The sequence below is a fragment of the Megalopta genalis genome, unplaced genomic scaffold (assembly GCF_051020955.1).
Source record: "Megalopta genalis isolate 19385.01 unplaced genomic scaffold, iyMegGena1_principal scaffold0037, whole genome shotgun sequence".
NCBI lineage: Eukaryota > Metazoa > Arthropoda > Insecta > Hymenoptera > Halictidae > Megalopta > Megalopta genalis.
In genome coordinates this window covers 790,540-813,565 of record NW_027476106.1, presented here as the reverse complement: position 1 = coordinate 813,565, position 23,026 = coordinate 790,540, and the positions used below count along the sequence as shown (strand labels likewise).

The window sequence follows — 23,026 nt, the reverse complement described above, 5'->3', positions numbered from 1 at the left end:
AGCCTTCATTGCCTTCGTTATTTCGCCTCGCCTCGTTCATTCGCTAATTAATGTCATTTTGCTATTTCGTTTTCGCGCTCATTGCGCGCCCCCCGTTTACTTCATGCTTATTTCTCTCCTTCTGGCCTCGTTAGGCTGTTTCGCCTCGGAATAATCACGGCGAACCCCGAAAATTTTCTGCCGGATTCCCCCCCCCCCCCCCCCGAGTGCCGCAAGATTCCGGATTCGACGTTTCGTGAAAATCGACGTTCTCGACGATTCCGTCGCGCATTTTAATAAATTAATAAATAAAATAAAAACGGCAGAAAGACTTGGGCGGTTATTTGCCGACACAAGTTCGAAAAGGGTTAAACGAAATATCGCCGCGCGCTTGGAGAACTCACGGTTTCCATTTGGATTCCATGTTTCCCGCGGAACGAGAAGGCTCGCCCCGCGAGTTTTAAAAATTCGACGCGCTCGAAATTCGAATTGGAAAATATCGTTCGCGACGCGTTCTCCGCGAGGCAGATATGCAGAAATTATTAGCGACATTATAACGTTATTATTGTTCAAGGCGCGCCGCGAAAATAGAAGCGTCGAAATATCTTTGCTGTTTATAGACGCTTGGGAACTATTTCTGAGCAAAAGTGTACAACGCGAAGGGAAAGAGAGAGACATATTTCGCCAAGGTTTTCGGGGCTATCGAGCATCGCTCTTCTTGCAGCACCGAATCGAATTCTTCTTGGTCTCTCGTTATTATCGTGCGAGACGGGCGAGCGTTTTAAAAATTTCTTCGACTCGCGAAGGCCGCGGATCAATTCTTAACGAAAATGGCCAAACATTTTCGCAATCTACATTTAATTTCTCTAATTTAAATCGCGGTCAGATTGCGCACAAAAATGGGCAATTTTTGTGCCTCGTTTTTATAGTTACCGATTGTCAACAATTATTAGCAAGCTAATAATATGAAATATAGAATTTTCTTTACACGCAAACCTTTGTTATATATATATATATATATATATATATATATATATAATTATATTATTCATATTATACATTATAATATAATATGCATATAAAATTATATTATTAATATTATAAATTATAATATAATATATTAATATATAATATAATAAGTATTAATTAATTGGAATATTTCACGAGTGACAACATAATAGTCGTTTATTAAGAAATACCTAATATATAACCATATAATATGTATATATATTATAATATTAATAATATAATTTTATATGTATGTTATATTATAATTTATAATATTAACAATATAATTTTATATATATATGTATTTTATAATTCATAATGAATCATATCTCGCAGAGACAAAAATACGCCGGGAGCCAAAGGCGAATATATCTGAAAAATCTACGATTCAAGAATCATCTGCAATTCTGGTTGAAACAGGTCGGTTCTCGTGCGCGTCGGCATTAGTATGCCACACTCTCCGTGCATCAGAATAAATAACGTACGAGGAACGGTGGGGTCACGTGTTCAGCGGGAAAACGTTCATTTAAAAGTATAACATTGAGATTAATCGGACAATATTGTTTGCTCGGCAGCGAGAGACGACGCTGTTTTTACTCGTGTCTTTCTCGTGCGATTAATTAAGACGACGCGGCGCGGCGCGGAGAATGCCTGGCAAATGAACGCGCGCGCGTGCAGCTTCTCGAGGACGTGGCGAGTTCTTTCACATTGAACTTGATTTTGGAAAACTCAATTTGGCACGGAGATCCGACCGATAAGAGCGAGTCGCTCGACCGATGGATTAACCCCTTAACTTGCACGCTCGAGTTAATTCGAGCGCACTAAAACAGGCCAAAAAAACTGTGCACACTCGAGATAATTCGAGCGGCGTTGTATTTTATGTCGCTATAATTTTTCACGCTCGAATGTAATCGAGAATTGAATATAACAATGTGAAAGCGATGAAAAAAAATCGTTTTATCGATATTTATTTATTGTGTATTATTATATATTATTATTTATTTATTTATTATTATTTATATTTATTTATTTTTAGATTATTATATATTATAGCCTTTTTCCATGCAACAAAAGCGCAGTATCTCAAAATTCTCCAGCAAAAGAAATGTTGTAATTTCTTTAAATAAATACTAGCATTATTATTATTTATGTTGTAAAAGTATAAATAAATATTTTTACTGAATATGTTTCTTCCGAAATAGCAATTCGAAAAGAAAGATAAAAAAAAGTCGATGTACGTGCATCATCGCAGTATTCGGCTCTTTCCAAAATTAAAATAAAAATTTTGATTTTTTTTGTATTTTTTTTTTTTTCTTTGCCAAGATAATGTTCTATATTGTGTTTTTTTACATTTAAAAAAATTGATCTTTTGGAAGGTTATTCTCCAAAAAAAAGACTGTGTGTTAAGGGGTTAAGGAACAAAACAATCGCTCCGAGAGAATAGCCCAATAAAACGGAATTGCCGTCAAGATTAACAGAGGAGGGAGGAGGGTGGCAAATCTCCAGCCAAAGTCTTCCCTTCGGGAAATTCGATTAACTTGTTAACCGGTCCGCGAGTTAACTCACCTTTCCGTTTCCGTGCCCTTGTTTCCACGATCTTGCCAATTTTCATTCCAATATTTCTTCTCGATAAAGTTATCCTACGGCAGCTCACGACAGTCACGGGAATGTTCGAACGCCGCGACATTTCTGAGTTTTTTTTTTTGTCAAAATCGGAACAAACCGACGTGTACTTTCTTTTCTTTGTCGCGTGCACAAAAATTTATTCGAAAATTGCAATTGCAACAGAGGCAATCTGTACGAAAGAAGTTATTATTATATATTATTATTATTATTATATATACATTATTACTATATATAATTATATATAAATATATTATAAATATTATATATAATATAATAATAATAATAATAATATATAAGTTATAATATATTATTATATATAATATAATAATAATAATAATAATATATATATATATATATATATATATAATATTATTATTATATATATATATATTATACACTGATTTTTGATGCACTCACAGTATTTATAAACACACAGAACACGATCGAACGAACGATGTCGACGACACTCAAAGTCGCGTGGCTATTATCAGGCCCGAATCTACCGGTCAACGTTTGCTCATTGCAGAAGCCACTGAACTGAAGAAAAACAAAAACGTACGATAGATCGCAGTGATCGCCGTCGATCGTGTCGTCACCGTCTTCGACCAATAGCTGACCGATTGCTGCGGCAGGGGAGGGGGCAACCATTAAGGCAGGGGGTTGTAAACACAAATGGGCCTTATTGTCGCTCGGGGACTATAATACCTTTCGTTGGAACGATCTTCGATTGTCATTAGCAAAATTTTTCCATTAGGAAGAGAAGGGAACGGAATCGAATCGTATTCAATATTCGGAGGAGATTGCACTGTCCTTTCGAATTTCTTCGTATTTAATTTCATCCTTAACGGTTCGATGCTGCCATACACGCGGTAGAAATCGATAAAACCGTGAAATCTGGCAGAAAACATTGGAAGAATAGGCGCGATTGTTTCGATGAAAATACATCGACGAAGTTTTATTTAAAAAAAAAAAAAACGAATATCTCTTCTCTATATTCGATAGAAAAATTTTCAGTAAAAAATTTCTCTTCGTCTCTCTTTCTCTCTCTCTCTCTCTCTCTCTCTCTCTCTGAAAAAAAACAGTCTGGACTTGGCAGCGTGTAAACTGGAAATAAACAGTCTTGGTCCTCTAAGGATTAAAGCGTTCGTCGCGTTTGCGAATCTATGAAACGAGAGAAAGAACGAAAAATTCATTTGCCGATTCACGGATCCTGCGAATCGACAAAAAACACCCTAAACAACATCCCTGAAACAACCGATCTTTCGTAAAGCAATTATATAAACTAAGAAAAAGCTTCCATTCGATGATCAACATTTATAAAAAAAAAATCCCGCCGGGGAAAACGCGCTCGTTCTCCACGCGACAATTAATGTCGAACGAAATTTCTTTCGCCGGTGGGAATTTCGTCCGAAATTGTGTTATATTTCTTTGCGCGCCTTCGAGAAGTAAGAAGCCGGCCGAAAGGTCCGCTCGAGAACGGCAAAGTCTGCCCGGGCGCTTATTGATTTAAACGAATTATCGGCTGATTACGGAGCGAATTGTTTATTCCGTTGAAAATAGCCGGCGTCGTGGCCGCCCTTGCGCAACGCCATTCTTGCGAATTACATAACAGCAATATTTACGCCCGATAATTGCGCAATAAAGGCGACACAATAAATATCCAGCGGCGGAGAAACGAACAGGTGAAAATATTTGCTCCGACCGCGATAGCGGTGCGACGGCTGATGTGCGAGCACCGCCGCTCTGCTCGTCCCTGCACGCTAGACGCTACGCGCTGTTCGGCCCTGCATGCTAGACGCTACGCGCTGCTCGCCGCTGCACACTAGACGCTACGCGCCGCCGTCCCTGCACGCTAGACGCTACGCGCTGCTCGCCGCTGCACACTGGTACGCTAGACGCTACGCGCTGCTCGCCGCTGTACACTGGACGCTGCGCGCAGCGGCGCACTAAACGCGGTTATCCCAGCATTTCCGAAGCCCGGCTGCTCGCACAGTTCGTTCCGCTTCTCGCCTAATAACGTTAACACATCGCGAGTCGCATTTTCTTTCGCCTGCGCGTGATCGCGGCCTTGAGGCGCGCGACCGGAAGTTGGGGTAGGCGAGAGTTATATGCCCGCCGAGAAGAACCGAAGTCGTCGAACAACGGAGCCGCCACGCTGCTCTGCGACGCTTTCGCGATCACGTTTTCTCCGGCGAACGCAAGAATTGCCGAAGCCGAGTCCGGGAGGAGGAGGAGGACGCCGCGTGAGAACCCTACAGGAAACCGGAAGTGTACGAAATTAGACTAATTTCGTGCGCGGCAAGTGGAAAAACGCTCGCCGCGTCGCTCGAGGGCACACGCGTGCCGCGTCGCGCGAATCCGCGTCGGCTCGCGCGTGTCTCCGGCACCGAGAAATTCGGCGAATCGACGGCTGGGAAGGGGATTATCCCCCGTCTTCGACGTTCGCCGGGAGTGTTCAGAGTATATTCTATCCTGCGCGAGCGCTTTTGGGGTTTTTCGAAGGCTGAACAAATAGAGCGCCGAGTTTTTCAGACGATCCTTTCGCGATCCTCGTTTGCGAACGGAGGAAACCCGGAGTGAATCCCGTTCGAACGTGGAAAAATTGGCGAATCTGTTCGACGCTTTCCGTACACGTTATTCGTTGATATTTCTGGATCCGTACGTATTTTCCGTTATTGAAGAATTGCCGGAAATCGTGCTCATTCGGGCCGGCTTACTCGATCTCAGCCATTTTTTCTCTGTGTAAGGATTTTCAGGCCGATCAGGGCAATCGATGAACTTTACACGATACAGTAAGCCGCAAGCCGTGAGCGATGCGTCTCTCCTCTGTGTGGCGTGACCGGAGAAGTGACGCGCGCGACGCGACACGACACGACACGGCGCGACACGACGTTCGCGCCAAATCGCCCTTCGCACCGATCCGATCCGATTCCGCACGACGCGGATATCGATCGGAGCGCCCCAATCATTCAATTGTCGCATTCGCGCAACCGTGCACTCGCGCTCATCTTCGCACCGCTACGTTCGTCGCGCGCGGCGCACACGCTCTCTCGTTCTTACGTTTGCTATGTTTTATAATAGCGAGAAAGATTAGAGTACAGGTGATAACGGCAATGAATTAAGATCGTCTTCGATTTTTCTGTCTACGACGATCGCAATAGCGGAAATCGTGCGGTCCTACGAAATCGAGTACCAAAGAGTGCGAATTAATTCGAGGCTCGTGTTTCCCGTTACGGTGACAAACATAAATGGATCATCTTGGACTTTTCCAACGAATATAATTCACGGAAATCGTGAAAAACATACGTAACATCGTAACTCGTGCGTCTATTTTCGCTTAAGCGGTAACACATTTCTTGCAGATAACGACTCAATAACAGCTGCTAACTACCGCTTCGGGTATTTACTGAACGAATTTATTTTACAGTTCCCGCGAAATATCGCTCCTGAAAAACCTGAAAGTTCAATTACGCGAACGTTACGTGGTTCGTTGACCTTCCGACCGACACTCGAACTGTTTCGAAACAACTTATTCAATGGAATATTATATATATTAATAATATATTATATTATATTATATATAATAATGATATATATATTATATTATATTAATATATTATTAATTATTACTATATTAATAATAATAATATACTATATATATAATATATAACATATATATAATTTATTTAAATATATGGCGTAGTATATGGCGTAATATATCTACAATATATACAGTGGTGTGAATAATTACCGGTAAATACAGTACCGATAAATAATTCAGATTTCGTTGGAAGTCGCTTGTCTCGGCGAAAAAACGCACGAGAACGAAAGCAAGCGAGGTTATGCATGCATACATAGGTGAAGCATAGGATCGCGAAGAAAGGAAGCGTTTGCCAAGAAGAGGAGGATCGTGCGGTACGCAAGTTCCGCCTCGGCGTCGCGCCGCGCGGCCGAGGGCCGAGAGAACGTTTTCCTCGCGGCGATAAATTGAGGCCTCTTATCTGTCCGCGGCTGATTATCGCGATCGTGCGGCGTCACAGCATCGATACGTCATGAGCCGGCCAGCGCTAGCGTCGGCGGTGGCCGACAGCCGCCGAATAAACCGGGCGACCGGCAACGGTGGCCGGCGGGCGCCGAATAAACCGGGCGACCAGCGGACCGCGGCGGTGACCGACGGCCGCCGAATAAACCGGGTGACCGGCGACCGGCAGCGGTGGCCGACAGGCGCCGAATAAACCGGGTGGCCGACGGGCGCCGAATAAACCGGGCCGCGATTTGCCGAATGAAAATACAGGAAAAATTGAAACGACGTCCGAACGTTCCTCTATTTGCGGTCCGCCGGGCATCGAGCGGGGAACAGAGCTTCTCCTCCGGGGACTGCTCATGAATATTGTTCGACTGCGCGACCAATTTAATCGGCCGCCAACGAAACACGGGAATCGATTGTCGACCGCTCGGTCTGCGAACTCGCGACTTTTAATATTTTCGCTCCCGAGACCGATCTTCAATTTTTCTTCGTACATACTGGGATTTTTGGATCGCGGATCTTTCGGCTGATTCTCAGTTTCTGTAACCCTCCGTAACCCTTTCTATAAATTTCTATTTCAGAATCCGAATATGCGCATAGTACTACTCTGACGCATTGTTATGTAATGAGAGATACCGACTCGAAGGACCAAAATAAGCAAATAAAGATGAAAATAATCGCTTTCATAACGAAACATCGAAATACAGGTTTGCATTATAGTTAGATGCTTGTTGGTAAGTATATTTCAGTGTATTTAATAATTGTTGTATTTAATAAATTGCTATTGTGTATTTAATAAATTGCTATTGTATTTAGAAACGATCTAACGTTTATAACAATCGCGAGTTTTTGGAGATTTATAAAAAAAGAAAATATTACGATTAAAACAGAATTAGAAATACTTAGGAATACTAAAAAGGAATATTATTATTATTATTAGGAATACTATATATATATTATTATTATTATTATTATTATTAGGAATACTTAGAATACACAAGAATGATATCGAAGAATATAAAAACTTGACAAAACATTCAGAAGAATTCTCCGCGATTGGAGAATTAATTCTCATTATAGCCTGCAAATTTTACGAATCAATGACGAAAGCGGATACGAAAGCGGATAATAAAATAATATAAAATAAAATAAAATAAAATAAAATAAAATAAAATAAAATAAAATAAAATAAAATAAAATAAAATAAAATAAAATAAAATAAAATAAAATAAAATAAAATGCTACGAAGATTAAAAAGAATTTAAAGAACGTCGATGCACAATCGATGAACCGATTAACGGTTCGCACGATCGAGCTGCAGCTGCTATCGGTTAAGAGAACAGAGTCTCGAAAAGTGCTGCATTTCTCGCGCGAGCCGACGGAACAAACCTACATTCCGATCTACACGGCTGTGAATCAACGGAAACGGTAGTTCTTAAGGCTACCCGCGCGCGGTATGGCTTCTTGAAAAATATTCTACACCGTGTGTCCGGGCAAAGAGGCGACACACTGATACGGTTTAGCCACCGCGCGGCGGTGGTTCACTGTTTTAAAGCGTACCATGTTCACGTTCCGGATCGATAGCCGCTGGCCAGAGATTTTAATTGGTCAGCTGAACAATTACGAAGGCCTCGGCGGCGAAAACTACGGAGCGCGGCCGAGCCGCGGAAGCCTCGAATCTCCGAGCGACGGAGGCGTTCCTCTCTCTCTCTCTCTCTCTCTCTCTCTCTCTCTCTCTCTCTCTCTCTCTCTCTCTTTCTCTCACGAAACAACGGAACATCCTGTAAACTGTAAACGATCGGGAGGTTTAGTTTCCAGCTTCCGTCTCTCGGTGCGTTCAGCGCGAAAGTCTCTACCCCCACTCCTTCTCTCTCTCGCTCGCTTCAACGCGTGCGTGCGTGCGCGGCGAGCGGCGCTCTCTCTCGGCCGGCCGAATCCGATTCAGTTTAGCCGAGCTTCGATCAGAGAGGACACGACACGAACTTCGGAACTCGGACCGCCTGAAACGTAGGCAGCAGACGACGCCGGCTGGCGCACACCTACGTGTTTCTAAATAAGTCTCTTATTCGTAGGCAGAGGCAGCCCGCGAATCGCCAACCGATCCCTCTGCCGACCAGTTCGCGTCGTTTACCCGCGTGAATCATTGCGATCGTTTGTCGAAATGTATCGTCGCGGAGGGAAGGCGCGTGGCCAACGGATCGATCGGAAGCGCATCGATCCTTCGGAAATATTTTAGGCGAACGTCGCCGAATTTTCGATCCGGAAATTGCCGTTCCGGAAATTTATGAATTCCCGATCGACAGAAGCGATTTGCCTCGTCATCCGAATAAATCGCGCACTGCGCTCGCGATGCAAATCGAGTGTAACACGGAAAATTCTGCGTAACGGCGCAGAAATATCAATTTTCGGAAAATATTTTAGCCGGACGGAGAGAGAGAGAGAGAGAGAGAGAGAGAGAGAGAGAGAGAGAGAGAGAGCGCAGAGAATCGCTGAAGAACGAAACTGTTCAGGCCGGTTACTGTTACCAACGTTCGCTTAATTATTATTATTATATATAATAATATTATTATTATTATTATATTATATATATTATATATTATTATTAATTAACCCCATTAGGGTATGATGTAAAAGGTTCGTTATTTTATATTCGTTAAACTTTCACCGACACGGTAACGAGGCCTCGCCGACGAAAATGAGACCGAACGTGACGTTATTCGAACTACTTTCGGCTCTAGCGATATGTATATATGTTTCATTTACCGAACAGCGTTAGAATTTTAATTTAAAATTGTTCGGATAACGGCGCGTCCGGCCTCGTTCTCATCGGGCAGGCAAACCCATCGAACAAAGTTTTATAAACGTGAACAACAATCGTATTTGTTTTGTTCCGGCAGTCGAGAGCTGTCTATTGGAACAAGTATCCAACCAATTGGAAATCAAATTGCGAACGATTCTTCGTAGAGAATGATTTTGGTTTGTCGAGAATGCTATTATCAATACAGGGTATCTAAAAAATGTCTGGCTGGTTCCTCGGATTATTTGAAGCAACTTTCTCCTTTACAAAAATCTCCTCCGTGGCACCGTTAACGAGTTATTAAACGAACAAACAGCAACCAATGAGAGGCGAGATCTGCTGGCGCGAGACGGCCGAGCCAATGAGCGGGGAGCTGGGCTTCGCGCGCTCGTCGGCTCGGCCGCCTCGCGTCAGCAGATCTCGCTTCTTATTGGTCGGCGTTCTCCATTAATAACTCGTAAACGAAGCCGCGGTTTGCATTTTCGCTAAGGAAAAAGTTACTTCAAATAACCCAAGGAATCCACCATTTCCGGATTGCGAGACATTTTTGGTACACCCTGTATATCAGAGACACAGTCAACTTGGTAGAAGGAGCATCTGCAAAGAACGATGCAAAATAATCATTTGTCTCCTTGTACAAGAATCGCGAAAGAAGTCCTAAAAAAATGGAGGTCCAAGGTCTAACGGACTAAAAAGAGTTCTCATACCCCCACCCCCTTAAATAACGTCCCTTTCTACGTTAAAATGCCGTAAAACTGCCTTACGGATCCCGCTACGGAGTTTCCATGACAGACGGACGGAGAGAAAAGAAGAATTTTAAATTCGAATCGGTTCGAAACTGTCACCGTAAACGATTTCGGGTAGTCAGCGGCTGTTCTAGGTATAGGTCCGCGGCGGAATGTTCGCCGACTACCACCGGCAGAATGCCATCTTTCTGAAGATCCTCTAAAGCACAGCAATCGCCCGGCACCGAGAGTCTCCCCCGAGCCGCCTAACCGGACCGAAACACATTTCCCTGCCACGGTCTTGTACCGCAGACTCTATGCAGTACATAAATCCCGCATGAGACCCGGCTTACCCCTACGCGAACGACGCTATACCTACTACACACTACTAGGCGGCATTACGGCTGTACCACGTAGCGCGCAACGTTCTGCCGCGACACGTATAATTCTGAATTAATAAAAAGACAAACGGAGAGACGCGCGGCGAGGCCCGTCCGAGAATTTGTCAGCCGAAAAAGTCACCCAGCCGTTTCAAATTTAACCTTCAAATTTTGCGGTACGTTCCTGACTTTTCCAGATCACGTAGGAAACAAAGATTTCCCGTAGTTTATGGCCGCGAGTTTACTTCTGTCGCGTTTGGACGTTCTCTTTAAAAAATTATTTTCTACTTCTATTGAGTGTTCGCGATGACAAAATCGCGCGATGAAAATCGAACGATCTACGACAGTTTCTCGATAGTTCGTCGAGGGGCGGGAAATTTGAATACGCCTGGCCACGAGTAATCGAAAATTCATTCATTCATTTTGTTCACACGCCGTTACTATTGAAAGGAATACTTAGTTCATTGGTCGTTCTATGTATACTCTGCTGTTATCCTTGGTCGACGATTGATAAACAAAAGGTTGTTTAACCTCACTTTACAGCGACAGAAAATACCGGAATAAGATCGCGTATAGAAGAGCGCTTCCTATTTGGGAAACCAATTATATCTAATGAATTAACGGGATATTTACCCGGTTAATGAAACGCCTGGCATCGTGCGACGATATCGTGAAACCGCGTGCACGTCACCCGAGAGGGAAACACACGTGCGTATAGGTTATGTACGCAACGACGTACGAGAAAGAGACGGTCGGGAGACTAAACGTAGCGGCGAGGAGCGAGGAGACAGGAAACAAGTGCGAGAGGAAAAGGAGGGCGGGAGAGGGAGAGAGAGAAGCAGTGGAGACAGAGCGCGAGAGCGAACGAGCGAGAGAGGCGCAGAGAGAGAGAGAGAGAGAGAGAGAGAGAGAGAGAGAAAGAGAGAGAGAGACTAAGGACTACTGCTGTTTTATTGGCAGAGGTGAACGACACTGCCTACTGCAAGGTGGATGCCTGTATATTTCGCATAACCGCTGCTCGTTGAAACGCACCGCAAGTTTATGGGTCACTATATACTGTTTTCAAGTATACCTCTCGCGCGAAAATAGTGCGGCTTCCCTCCGGGTTGCTCCTAGATATGACGAAGTAACCGAGGCTATACGCCGTTGAGAATTAACCCTCGCTCAGCCAATGCCGGGTCACTTTTGATCAATGCGTGTTTATACACAGACGGCCGACTCGACGCAACGTTGCACACCGCCGAACTCCGCGACAATCTTATCATCTTGTTCTATCAATCGCGTGCGGACAACGATGACACAGAAATGTTGTGTGTAAAATTTTTGGAGAATTTCTGTTTCCGCACACCTTTATAGATAGTTTCGTCTTCTTTTTCCTTCGCACGTTGACCACCACGTGACTCGTGTACGTATCACATAATCGTTCGCCCATCGCGAACAACTTTAATTTGGTATTAGTTTTACGATCGCTGATTTGGTAGTCAACGCGTCGAGAGACATTCCCGTATCGATGTCAACGAAAACCTGTCGGTAGGATGTGGTATTTAATTTTCAGACGTTTCCTCTCCTCTTTCTTATTAATATTCAGCACTCGATAATAAAAAAGTCTAGTACGGAGACCCGACATCGGCTGTTTTCGAGAGTCGAATACTCTCGCGTCGGTGTTGCTGGTGGTTGTACACATTCTATTGTGAAATAAACCGCTTCGAATTGGTTTTATTTATCCGATAATTGCGCCCCGAGCAATTCGTAGGCGACGTTTGAAATTTTTCCGTTTCGAAATCGCGGGGCCCGACGAGCGTGTGCAGCAGGCAACGGAGTCGTTTTTATAGATCAACAGTCTATGCCGTACGTGACGTCCGACTGTAAAAGCTAATAAGCTTGTACAGGTTATGTAAGAGCGATTCGAAGGACGAGCAGCAGGGGAACGGCCTAATCAACACGAGGAGAGAGAGAGAGAGAGAGAGAGAGAGAGAGAGAGAGAGAAAGAGAGAGAGAGAGAGAGAGAGAGAGAGAGAGAATCAGAATTCGCAGCTAATCTGATTTTCTAGCTAACCAAACGGTGTCGCGTCCCGTCATCGTCGTGCAGGGTTTTACGGAATCGACAAACAGAATACCCGAGCGAGCGATAAAAATACGTGACGTAAGGTGACTCGCACATGGCGCGACAAGAAATTTGCAAGCGACGAAATGTAGATTTTTCGGTCTTCGATTCTCCGAATTATGCAATGTGTGTGTCGCCGTCTATCGAACGAAAATATTTTTCGAATTTGCATTCTTTCTTCTTCTTTTTTTTTTACAGACGTCATTCGCGAAATCGTGTATTTCAGATTATACGACATTCGAAATTCGTGGCAAACAGTTCGAAATTTCTGTCCGAAGGAAAATCGGTCGAGTAACGTGAACTGACCTCTGCTTTGCTACTCCTCATCGATTTTCAGAACGTACGTCAATACACGAACATACACCGAACGGTGTTCACATAGCGGAAAGTTACCGCTTTAAAACGTTCAACGAAATAAGCTTTCTGCTCGTATATCGTACGTACGTCTCTGTCGTTTCGAACAGAAATGCGAAACAAACTTTCGGTTTCGGTTTACGAACGGTTACCACCTTATCCCCGAAAATTTTGAGGTTAGCTTCGGCAGAGGTTTCGGGCATCCGTGGTATCGAGCAATCGAATGTATCGGTTACAACAATATCAGATTAATATTATCTACGCGTATCGCCTCGATATTACGTAATAAAGACTGCTAATAAAACTTCGTGAATCCAACGGATTCTACAGACTTGGTTTCAAGTATGAGAGATCCAGTCTTGCTGAGCAAGACTCTGATCAGAAATTATAGAACCATTTTAATGGAAGTAAATTATCTTGCCGTCGTTTCATTGTACAATTGCCCGATGATGTAATTATTTGAAACAGTTGCAATTGCATAGAAAAGAAAGAATCAGAGTGGTATGCGCGTGTTGAAATCAATGGCACATCGAATGGTAACTTTGTTTACCATTTAGATGCAATACCGCTTGATCTATATATAATAATTCCTTAATATTAGAACGACAGACACGTTGCCAATTGCCATTGAGATTCTAGCGTACGTGCATCTTAGTAGAGAGCTGTTTATCTTTAACACGATGATGCCGTAGCAGCAATTTACACGACAATACAAGACTTGTACTCCGAAATCAGTCAAACTCGTTCGAGCACGCAAGTTGAACGATCGAAGAGTTCTAGAAACTGTTGTATCCGTATCGACGATTCCATTTCGATGACATTACAAAGATGCACGTACCAGTAAACCCCAGGCGAAACAGAACATGGTGATCGGTGACTAACCTTTGAGCTGCGGTAACTGCTGTAGTTCAACATCCTGAGAGTTACGGTAGCGCGATGATCCCTGCGACTTCTTGGACTTCTTCTTGTGAGATTTCTTGGTGAAGGGATCTATCAGGTCCACGATGGTCCCAGTCGACATGTTGGTATTAGCAGAGGCACCGTGAGAGCTGGAGGGAAGTTGAACGTTGGATATACGTTCCAGCCTCTGCTGCCCTTTACCGGCGCTGGACGCGACTAAAGAGGGTTGAATCCACCCCGAGGAGGCCGCATTCCGCGTAGAAGAGGATGAACTCACTACAGTCACAATGGGGACAAAGCGATACTGCACGAGTTTTTCGAGAACCGAGTTGAGATCGGTGTGTGGTATCCCAGGACACGTTTAACCTACTGTTCAGACGTTCCTGAGCCAGAGAGGTGTGAAACTTAATGGTCGTGCGTGCATAGCACGAGGAGGATATTTATCCGTGTCTAACGGGGACAACGTGTTAGTTGTGTGTCTGGGGGGAGGGTGACTTGCTCAATCGACGAGATCCATCAAGTTCACGACGAGTCCGAGAACAAAAATTCGTAAAGTAATTGCGGCCGGCACACGTCGTTGTGTATCGGGTCTGCGAGCAAAGGGGCGCGATCGCTTGTTAGGCGTTGTCACACGCGAACGCACGCCCCGTCGTCGTACGTCGAATGCTCCCACCTACACCGTGTAGCACAGAGAAGCGGTACACCGTGTCTCTTCTCGCTGGTCGTACTGTGGATTACGCGTCACCTGAAACCGACACCGGTGATGATACGTCGTACCCGCCTCGGTCCCTCGATTTTTACGTATATTCGATTCACGGGTGGCGTAGAGTAGAAAACGGCTGTGTGTAGAGCAGGCTTACCGTGTCGTGCCTGCTGCCTGCCTGCCTAACTGCTTGTCTGCCTTCCTTGCTTGCTTGCTCGCTCGCTTGCTTGCTTTCTTGCTTGTTTGCCTGTCTGCCTGCCTGCGTGTCGGATTCCGAGGAGTCGCGCGAGAGAAGAAGCACCGTTACGAAATAGCTCGGTAGACCCGTCTAGGAGGCGGTCCTCTCGCCGCGTAAAATCTATCTTCCACCAGGATTATCTTTTTCTCGTACCGCACGAGGTAGCCGCACTCCGTACGCGCAGCCGATCGCACACACTCACTTAAACGCCGTGATGGGGGACGACACAGAGGCTCGAACAGCACTCGGCCGCCATCAGCTGCTCGGACCGACGAGCTTCTTTCATTTTTGCCGGAACCGACCGACCAGACTGTTACGCGTCAACTCGCGACGGTATTTCCACGAGCATCGTACGGTTTTTTATCGCGTGCGCACCCACGGCCCACTACAATTTCAGCATCCACCGCACCGAAAATTTCAATGGAAAAAGGAAAAAAAACCAGGTCCCTCGCACCGTCGCCCTCTTCACTTATTGAAAACCCGTCAAGAGGTGCCTTGTGTGCCTGAAAATAGTAATGTGCGCTCGGCAATCTTCGGCCGGAGATTCCCGATCGAACACGAGCAAGCACGAACCGTCTAGGTCGCGCCACTTTACGAATCTTTACCACGGACTATGGTTATAGTCCGTGATCTTTACCCGCATCTTTACCCTCTCCGCCATGTTGCGCCGTCCCTTTTTTCCACTAGGACCTAGTGTTTGTTGCTCCGTTGCTATCGACTCTCCCAGATAGTATATCGAAATGTCATCGATCGTTCGATATATTGATAACACACCGTCGAGATAACGGACGGACGAATTTTAGCGATTCAGGATGAAGCGATGCAAATTTCTATAATGTAATATTGAAATAGATTGATATTTTTAAATTTGTAGTATTGTAGTATTTTCGTAGTATTTTCTTCGAATTATTATTATTTTATTATTACGAACGAGCCTTAAGGTAGTTGAATATAGGGTGTTTCATAATCAATGAATATCTCAAACAATGTATCCAACTTGTATGTTTCGAATAACTAGGTTCCGGAAATCCGGATGTTTATGCAACACCCAGTCCTAAAAACTGGATAAAACAAATTATTAAAGTCAATACCAAATGCGAACTCTTACCTGTTCAAAAATGTTGACCTACATCTCAAGTTGATAGAAAAATCGCATAAAATACAATTACAGCATCTGGTTTATCGATACATTTTTTCGATAATATATCAAACGAAAATATCAATCTGCGAATAACTATGCAATTACAATTTCGTAGAATAAATGTTTTTTTTTTCTTTTTCAGTTCCGTGATTGTCCCGTAGCTTAAACAACACAACGTACAAATGACAATTAACGCAAAACTTAATACTTCACCGATCTACGATTTATCTAGTATTTGTTCAACCAATCATAAGATGACGTTGCATACTTCAAAGTTTATAACCCATTTGTTAAAACGATCTACGAAACATTAGAAATAAAGCGTTTCCGTAAACTCTAATAATCTGTCAGATTAAACAAATCGATTTGAACGTTTATCACGTGAAGCTGCTATCATGTGAAGCTACTGTGTTTGTTATCCTTTGCGTCTAACCTTAAACTATTTACTATATTGACATTTGAAACAATGTTTGTGACCAGTAGCACAAGTTGAAAGGACAAGTGCAAGAAATATTTACAGACACTCTGTTCGTTTTAAGTCTCCATGTGTTCACTATCAAAAGGAAATATTTTGAGCGCATGCCCTGGGTTATACTGTGGTAGAGAACTATTACCCGATGGAAACTGGACAGATTGCGGTGCATGCCCTAACGGTTTCAGGGTAAATGCATCTTCGATCTGCGTGCCTTGCAACGACGAGCCTATATTTTATGACTGGCTCTACCTTGGGTTTATGGCATTGTTGCCCTTGGTGTTACATTGGTTTTGTATCGATAATAAATCGATGAGGCACAATATACCCAAGGAAGTGACTGCGCTGCATCTGTCCGCTTTATTCGAGGTTGTCGCTGCGTCTATCATTACGGTGCAACTGTCCGAACCTATAGGCACCTTCAAGATCATATCATGTAGAACTACCAAACTTTCAGACTGGTATACGTTGTTCCATAATCCTAGTCCAGACTATGAAGAATCTCTGCATTGTACGCAAGAGGCTGTGTATCCCTTGTCAGTACCGAAAAGATCATAAAATTACGAAATACTCTTTTTTCCATGCTGATTTATCAATTACTTTAATTTTCAGGTATACTATGGTATTCATTTGTTACGCTTTAGGAGTAGCTATCATGTTGCTGATAAGGCCACTGATAGCTAGGAAAGTTTTACCAGTCAATGGGAAGTTTTCTATTTATGCTGCTCTATACTTTTACCCAGTTCTAGCATTGTTGCATGCAATTGGTGGTGGCCTAATATGTAAGTTAAATATATTGGCTACTATAGAAGATAATACAAATTTTTGTACATTATTGATTTCTTTACAGATTACTCATTTCCGTACATAACAATAATATTATCAGTATTATCCAATGCAGCGCACTTTGCATTTAAATTAGATCAGGTAAGGCCTTCGAAATTTATTTATGGTTAAGAGGATATTTTAATCCACAAGTTTCATTCGTTGTATTTTTTCGTTTTAGACAATGAAATCATTATTATTGAGTTCCATAACGAATTTGAAGAACGTGATAGTTATCCTGGGTCATTGGCTCATACATGCGTACGGTATCATTGCTGTTGCAACACAGTGTGGCATCAGCATTCATCCAGCGATGATCGCGTTAGTTCCTTTGCCCGCGCTATTTTATATTCTCACAGTTAGGTTTACGGATCCGCAAAAACTGACATGAAGGGGCACGTCTAATATACCAACAGAGAATGATTTTGATGATTTTTCAATATATTATAGGGAGTATGATTCTGAACTTTTTCTTTAGGCATAATTAGAGGAAACCCTTAGTTTTCGAGATATTCGCGAAAAACTACTGCTACTACTATACGGCGACGACGTATGTATCAGCATTTAATTTTCCCGGTTATATATGTATATGTAGATAGCTTACCGGAGGTCGCAAGAGACAGTACACGCGCGCCAGACCAATGCTGACCCACACACGCCGTCACAGCCACGTATGTACACAGAAATTCCATGTAGTAGTAGCAGCAGTAGCTTTTTCGCGAATATCTCGGAAACTAAACTGAACAACATATTAAAATTCATCGAAATCCTACATTGGTATATTAGAAACTAGTCGACATGAAATTTATTAAACCCTTTTTGTTTAGAAAAACAATACGCTCTTCGTCCTGCATCATTTTGTATAAAATATTTTTATTTTTCACATTCTAAACCGGATATCTCTCGTAACTTAAATTAATTTGTACTGATTATAGCTAATAAAAATCATATTTTCCTTAATGACTTATAATTAAAAAAATTCTTCTAAGATGTACATATAATATGTAATATGTAATACTCTAGAACAGACGGGGTAATATGGGTAAATTGTGACAACACACGTTCTTGCTACATTCATATTTAATTACACACTTGCAATTGGCGAAACGAATACATGATTGAGTTTAATAAATGTTGTTACACGACACAATAAGCAAACGATTATGCTTCGTACATATGAGTGATTGATTGTGTCACGACGAACTTATTTTTTCGGAACGAACGTTAAGACAACGGTGCTCTTCGCGGATATAGGAACCTTATTAGAGGACAACTTTGTTCTGAAATACAAGAAAATTGTGTGTCATATAACAACTGTTTCGTGAACATTTAATATTGACTACGATTGGCGAAAGTAATTTACCTTATTGTATCACCGTCCTGCACGTAATTAGGACTGTGTGCTACGACACTAACTTCGCTTGAAACTTGCGGTAACGTGGACAAATCCACTACAATTGATTCCTCTGCTGTTTGATATGCTACCAAATAGCCAGGGTTGCCGCTCTTCAACCTGCGTGTTCAATTGTGAATGTTAATTCGGTTCTATTGAAATTTAACAGAGAAGGAAAGCGATTTGAGCAACTAATCTATATATACCCGACCAAAAAAAAAGAAACGGAGATTATTATTTAGTTATTTCTACAAAAGATAGATTGTGCATGCAATATGTTAGTAAGTTAGGACTCACCAGCTCCTGCGTAGTTATAGAAGATAGCGTGAAACAAGGTAAATTAATGGTTAGTAAATTACATAATATATTTGTTAGTTTTAAATTAAATTATATCAGTATTAATAATCCACCCACCAAATTTGGTTAGTAAATTGTACGATACGTTTTGGTAACTGAAATCTACGTTCGGTTAACCACTTCTACTTTTTGGAAACATTTAATACAATCAACGGAGGTTTAGATCGTGTTACTTTTCATGATTAAACCACACAGAAAATGTAGTGTACAAGTTAACAAATTATCGAATGCCAAATCTACTATGTTACCTTGTGTAAACGAACACAGTTTTATTGACAGTCAAAAACATCTTGTCTCCATAAAGGAATGTTGCGCTCTCGCGTTCTTTGGCTAAAGTTGCAAATGCATCCTTCGCTGATAGGGTATCATTTAACGTGAGGATTGGAGTACCAGGTAAAAGTAAAGTCATGAGCGTTATGCTGTCTGCTATGTCTGGATGCATTCTCTGCCTCAAAGTACTCTTTTTACCGTTTAGCTGAAATGCGTATAAAAATTACAGATCGAAAGCCTCGATTAGCGTCTTGTCGATAAATGTTACAGAAACTTACATCCCAACCAGGCCATGAAGTCACATTCAGCCACTGCGAGATACCTTTACGCAATGTTGTGGAATTTATGCTATCGTTAGCTGTGATCAGGAACTGTGAGTTTTGTGGGATATGGATCAGTCTTTTCTTTTCATTGTAAACCTGTAAAATATTGGTTCCAATGTCGTCTTGAAGAGCAAACAACCTAGAAATGAAAATAATTTATAATAACCAGAAAATGAGCCATTCGGATACGTGCAACACGCAATTGCTATTCAAATTACTGACCCTTTATTATCGGTTTCATTGAAAACCCTTTCTCGCCATTGTGAAAAGATCGCAGCGTTCTCCGTACGATCTCTTGTGTGAACATGTACTAACGAATCATAATTATCTACAGCAGTGAGTGTAGTACTTCTATACTCGTCATGAAGTTCTGGTTGTATAGTCAAGTATTGAGTATTAGCTAATCGGAAACCGCTGACTCCTAATTTCAGCCAGTGAGTCAGAACATTCTACAATATAATATAAAATATACTATATAAATTCTATAATATAAAATATACATTAATTTGCGTTACATAACATATATATATATACAATATACATGTATGTAATAAATCAAGGAAAAAATTAACTTACAGCAAATTCAGTAACTACGGTTGGATTATTGTAATTTAATGCAGGTTGGGTGCTATTAAACTGATGCAGATAATATTGTCCCCTTTGGTCGTTCCATTCCCAAGCAGATCCTCCAAATACGCTCAACTAAAAATTGAATATATTGTTAAAAAAAACATTCGTGATGTTTTATTAAAAATTGTATGAGAAAAAGGCTAACGACTAACCCAATTATTAGGTGGATTACGTCTGCCATCCGATGTAGTTTTTCCATCGGCCCAAACATAATAGGATGTGAACGGATCTTCTTTTGCAAGAGAGCTCGTAAACCATGGATGTTCGGTCGACGTGTGAGTGGGATCCAATTCCAAAATAATGTATTGGTCTCGCTCTTTCGCAGCCTTTGTTAGAGTTTCTAAGTCGCCGACAGTTCCCACTTGTGGATTAATATCCATAAAATCTTCCGGTCCTTCTGTAATTTAAATTACACAATGCATTTAGTATTTTCTATCGCGTACGCTTAAAGAGCGATGCTCTCTAAGAAAGCATACCCGTCGTGCTTCCTTTAACGATCGATGCAAGAGAAATTGCATCTATATGTTGCGCTTTCAACGTATCCAACAGAGCTTCCACTCCTTTCAAATTGCGCGTGCTAGTCTCTGCCGGATCGAGCTGGACGATAGGACTCTTCTCCCACCATTCTTTCGGTTTGGGTGCTGAACATTTTGGAGCCATCACTACAATGGCTATGGCACCCACCAACATAGAAGCCCACAGCAGCCAGAAGGTGATGAACAAAAACCATCTCAACCGAACCCAAAATGGATCATTAGCAAATTTCATTAACTCCTCTTTGCCCATTCCAGACAGAGCTTGCTTGACCGTCTCGATATCAATTTTGGTGTCCCCATTCTCGGAAATAAATTTCACCTATTTGTAAAAGCAACAAATTAGGATAAATAATATATATATATAATATATATTATATTATTAATATATATATATTTTTTTTTTTTCGACCACGAAAATTTGTTCTTATTTTCGAACAGTAACAAAGCATCGAATTACTGTACACGTGTTTATTTAATCGTTAACGTATCAACGGCTTGACCCCGAGTGACAAACCTCTTTTCCTCAAGATTGTTTCTCCGCACGAAAGATGATGCAACAGGAGGAAACTGTTGCCTCCGAGCAAGAACATATTCGTTCTATCACCATAATCTGAGCACGCCCATAAAAATCCGCGACAAAAGCATTAGTAAAGTAATTCGAGACCGTCTCGACGGTTATCGATCTCACGTTGCCGCGACGAACGACAGTTAATCGTTCGAGAATGGGAGCAAAGTGCGTTCGAAACAAAAGACATCCTTCGATGGTATCGCGCGGACAAACAAATCCGAAAGTAATCGCGAACCCGGTGAGATTGGTTTTATTTATGTCGGGGTAATAATAACGCAACGTTTCGTTGCGGTCCGACGGCGCACAGCCTAGGCAACGGTCGGCCATAAAACGTGCTGAAATTATTCGAACGTACCTCGGTCGTGTCTTTCGTCGGGGCGACTTTGTTCTCCTCCTTGAGCATCTTCTCGTGGGCCCCATCGTTGATCTCAGTCTCGTTGTTCGGCTTCCCCATGGTGTTCTCTTTCGGCGGTTCGCGCTTGTCCTCGTCCGGAAGCGCCTTGTACGTGGCAACAACTGCCGCTTCTTTCGCGACACCGTTCGCCTCGGCACTATCTAAATCCAACCTCCCACTCTCCATTGCCGGGCGTTCTACGGTACACGGAACGGTGTCCCAAGGACGTATTCAAAAGCGTCGCGTTTACGCAACGGGGTTGTGATCGGAATCGAAGGAAATCCTTTCTCTTTTCCCGGAGGAGATTCGTAAGGGAAACCCTGCGGCCACCGTTCCTCGGCGTTCCAGCAACAAGAATGACCAAGCGAACGCGTTTTAACCCTCCGTGTTAGCTGGTTGGCTCCCTCGGCCCCCTTTTGTCCTGGACCTATGTATGTACGTACGTGTGTGTATTCACTTTTACCACCACAAGCACACCGAACGAGATCGCTATCAGGGCCGACCCTTGTCCCTAAAAGGTTCTGCCTCTTCAGGGCCCTGTCCGATCAAGTTACAGATTTTTACGGCCACTGTGAACGCTCGTCGGGTAAATAGCAGACATGCAAAGTCAAATTTTTCAATTTAAATTGCCAGATTGAAGAAAAACTTATTTATTGTTCCAGTACGAGTCGTATGCGCGCGGCTATCGAACAGATGTTGGAAAATAAATATTCATAAACTATTTAGAGTATGCAATCTTTAATGTAATCCAGCAAATAATTTTTAGATATCTGCGAAAATCCATCGACACGATTTCACGATTTCCAGAAGACGTTACGAATCAGTTGTTCCCGGAGTTTGCTACAACGATGTTCTTACAATGGTAGATTGGATTAACAGAGGTCTCAATTTAGAACTATTTACGCAGCTTCCGGAACAAAGGGAACGCCGTTCGAGCGAAATAATGGAATGCTAATAGGGGGACAAAGAAAATAGTTTTGGACCGGGGTACCGCCGCGCAGCGGTCCACAGCTGACGTTTGCTCTGATTTCGGTTGAATCGATTCAAACGACGAATGGGTCAGTCGCACCGGGCAGACACATCAGCGGCAAATGTTTCTTCGGCCACCCAGCGCGTCCGCGTTTACGATTGTTAAACGCACGTCTGGCGCCGATTGTTAGACGATTAGAACGAAAATCACGGCTAACGATGTATCAACGAGGCCCGAAGCAACGGCTGTGATCACGGTGGAACCGAAAAGGGCGTGACTTCTCTTTAAAGTGCAATGCACTGAATA

At 42.6% G+C, this 23,026-nt stretch overlaps 3 protein-coding genes across 5 annotated transcripts in view; 1 reads left to right on the top strand and 2 right to left on the bottom strand.

Moving 5' to 3' along the window:
• The window catches only part of wdb (serine/threonine-protein phosphatase regulatory subunit widerborst), a 65,583-nt gene extending 50,237 nt beyond the window's left edge, over nt 1–15,346 (bottom strand). The window contains exons 1-3 of one of the 3 annotated variants that reach the window (XM_033472103.2): nt 14,761–15,346; nt 14,271–14,645; nt 13,883–14,176 (exon numbers count right to left, since the gene is read on the bottom strand). In XM_033472103.2, coding sequence (XP_033327994.1) covers nt 13,883–14,176; nt 14,271 — 295 coding nt within the window. In that variant the 5' untranslated portion in view covers nt 14,272–14,645; nt 14,761–15,346. Of the gene's footprint in view, nt 1–2,553; nt 2,703–13,882; nt 14,177–14,270; nt 14,646–14,760 lie in introns of those variants that run through there. The other 2 variants (XM_033472104.2, XM_076527666.1) reach the window with 2 other exon arrangements.
• Nucleotides 15,347–15,918: 572 nt separating this feature from the next.
• Nucleotides 15,919–18,239, top strand: LOC117221285 (JNK1/MAPK8-associated membrane protein). Its single transcript, XM_033472101.2, has 4 exons — nt 15,919–16,990; nt 17,067–17,236; nt 17,305–17,381; nt 17,461–18,239. Exons 1-4 carry the CDS (start codon nt 16,527–16,529, stop codon nt 17,668–17,670), a joined length of 921 nt encoding a protein of 306 aa, XP_033327992.1. The 5' UTR covers nt 15,919–16,526; the 3' UTR covers nt 17,671–18,239.
• A 102-nt stretch (nt 18,240–18,341) lies between these two features.
• Nucleotides 18,342–22,138, bottom strand: CD98hc (CD98 heavy chain). The gene is made up of 9 exons (XM_033472099.2): nt 21,712–22,138; nt 20,729–21,107; nt 20,405–20,649; nt 20,199–20,324; nt 19,845–20,071; nt 19,578–19,761; nt 19,278–19,504; nt 18,643–18,792; nt 18,342–18,559 (listed from the first exon to the last, which is right to left on the bottom strand). The coding sequence occupies exons 1-9, from the start codon at nt 21,934–21,936 to the stop codon at nt 18,484–18,486; spliced, it is 1,839 nt and encodes a 612-aa protein (XP_033327990.2). The 5' UTR covers nt 21,937–22,138; the 3' UTR covers nt 18,342–18,483.
• Nucleotides 22,139–23,026: the final 888 nt, after the last annotated feature.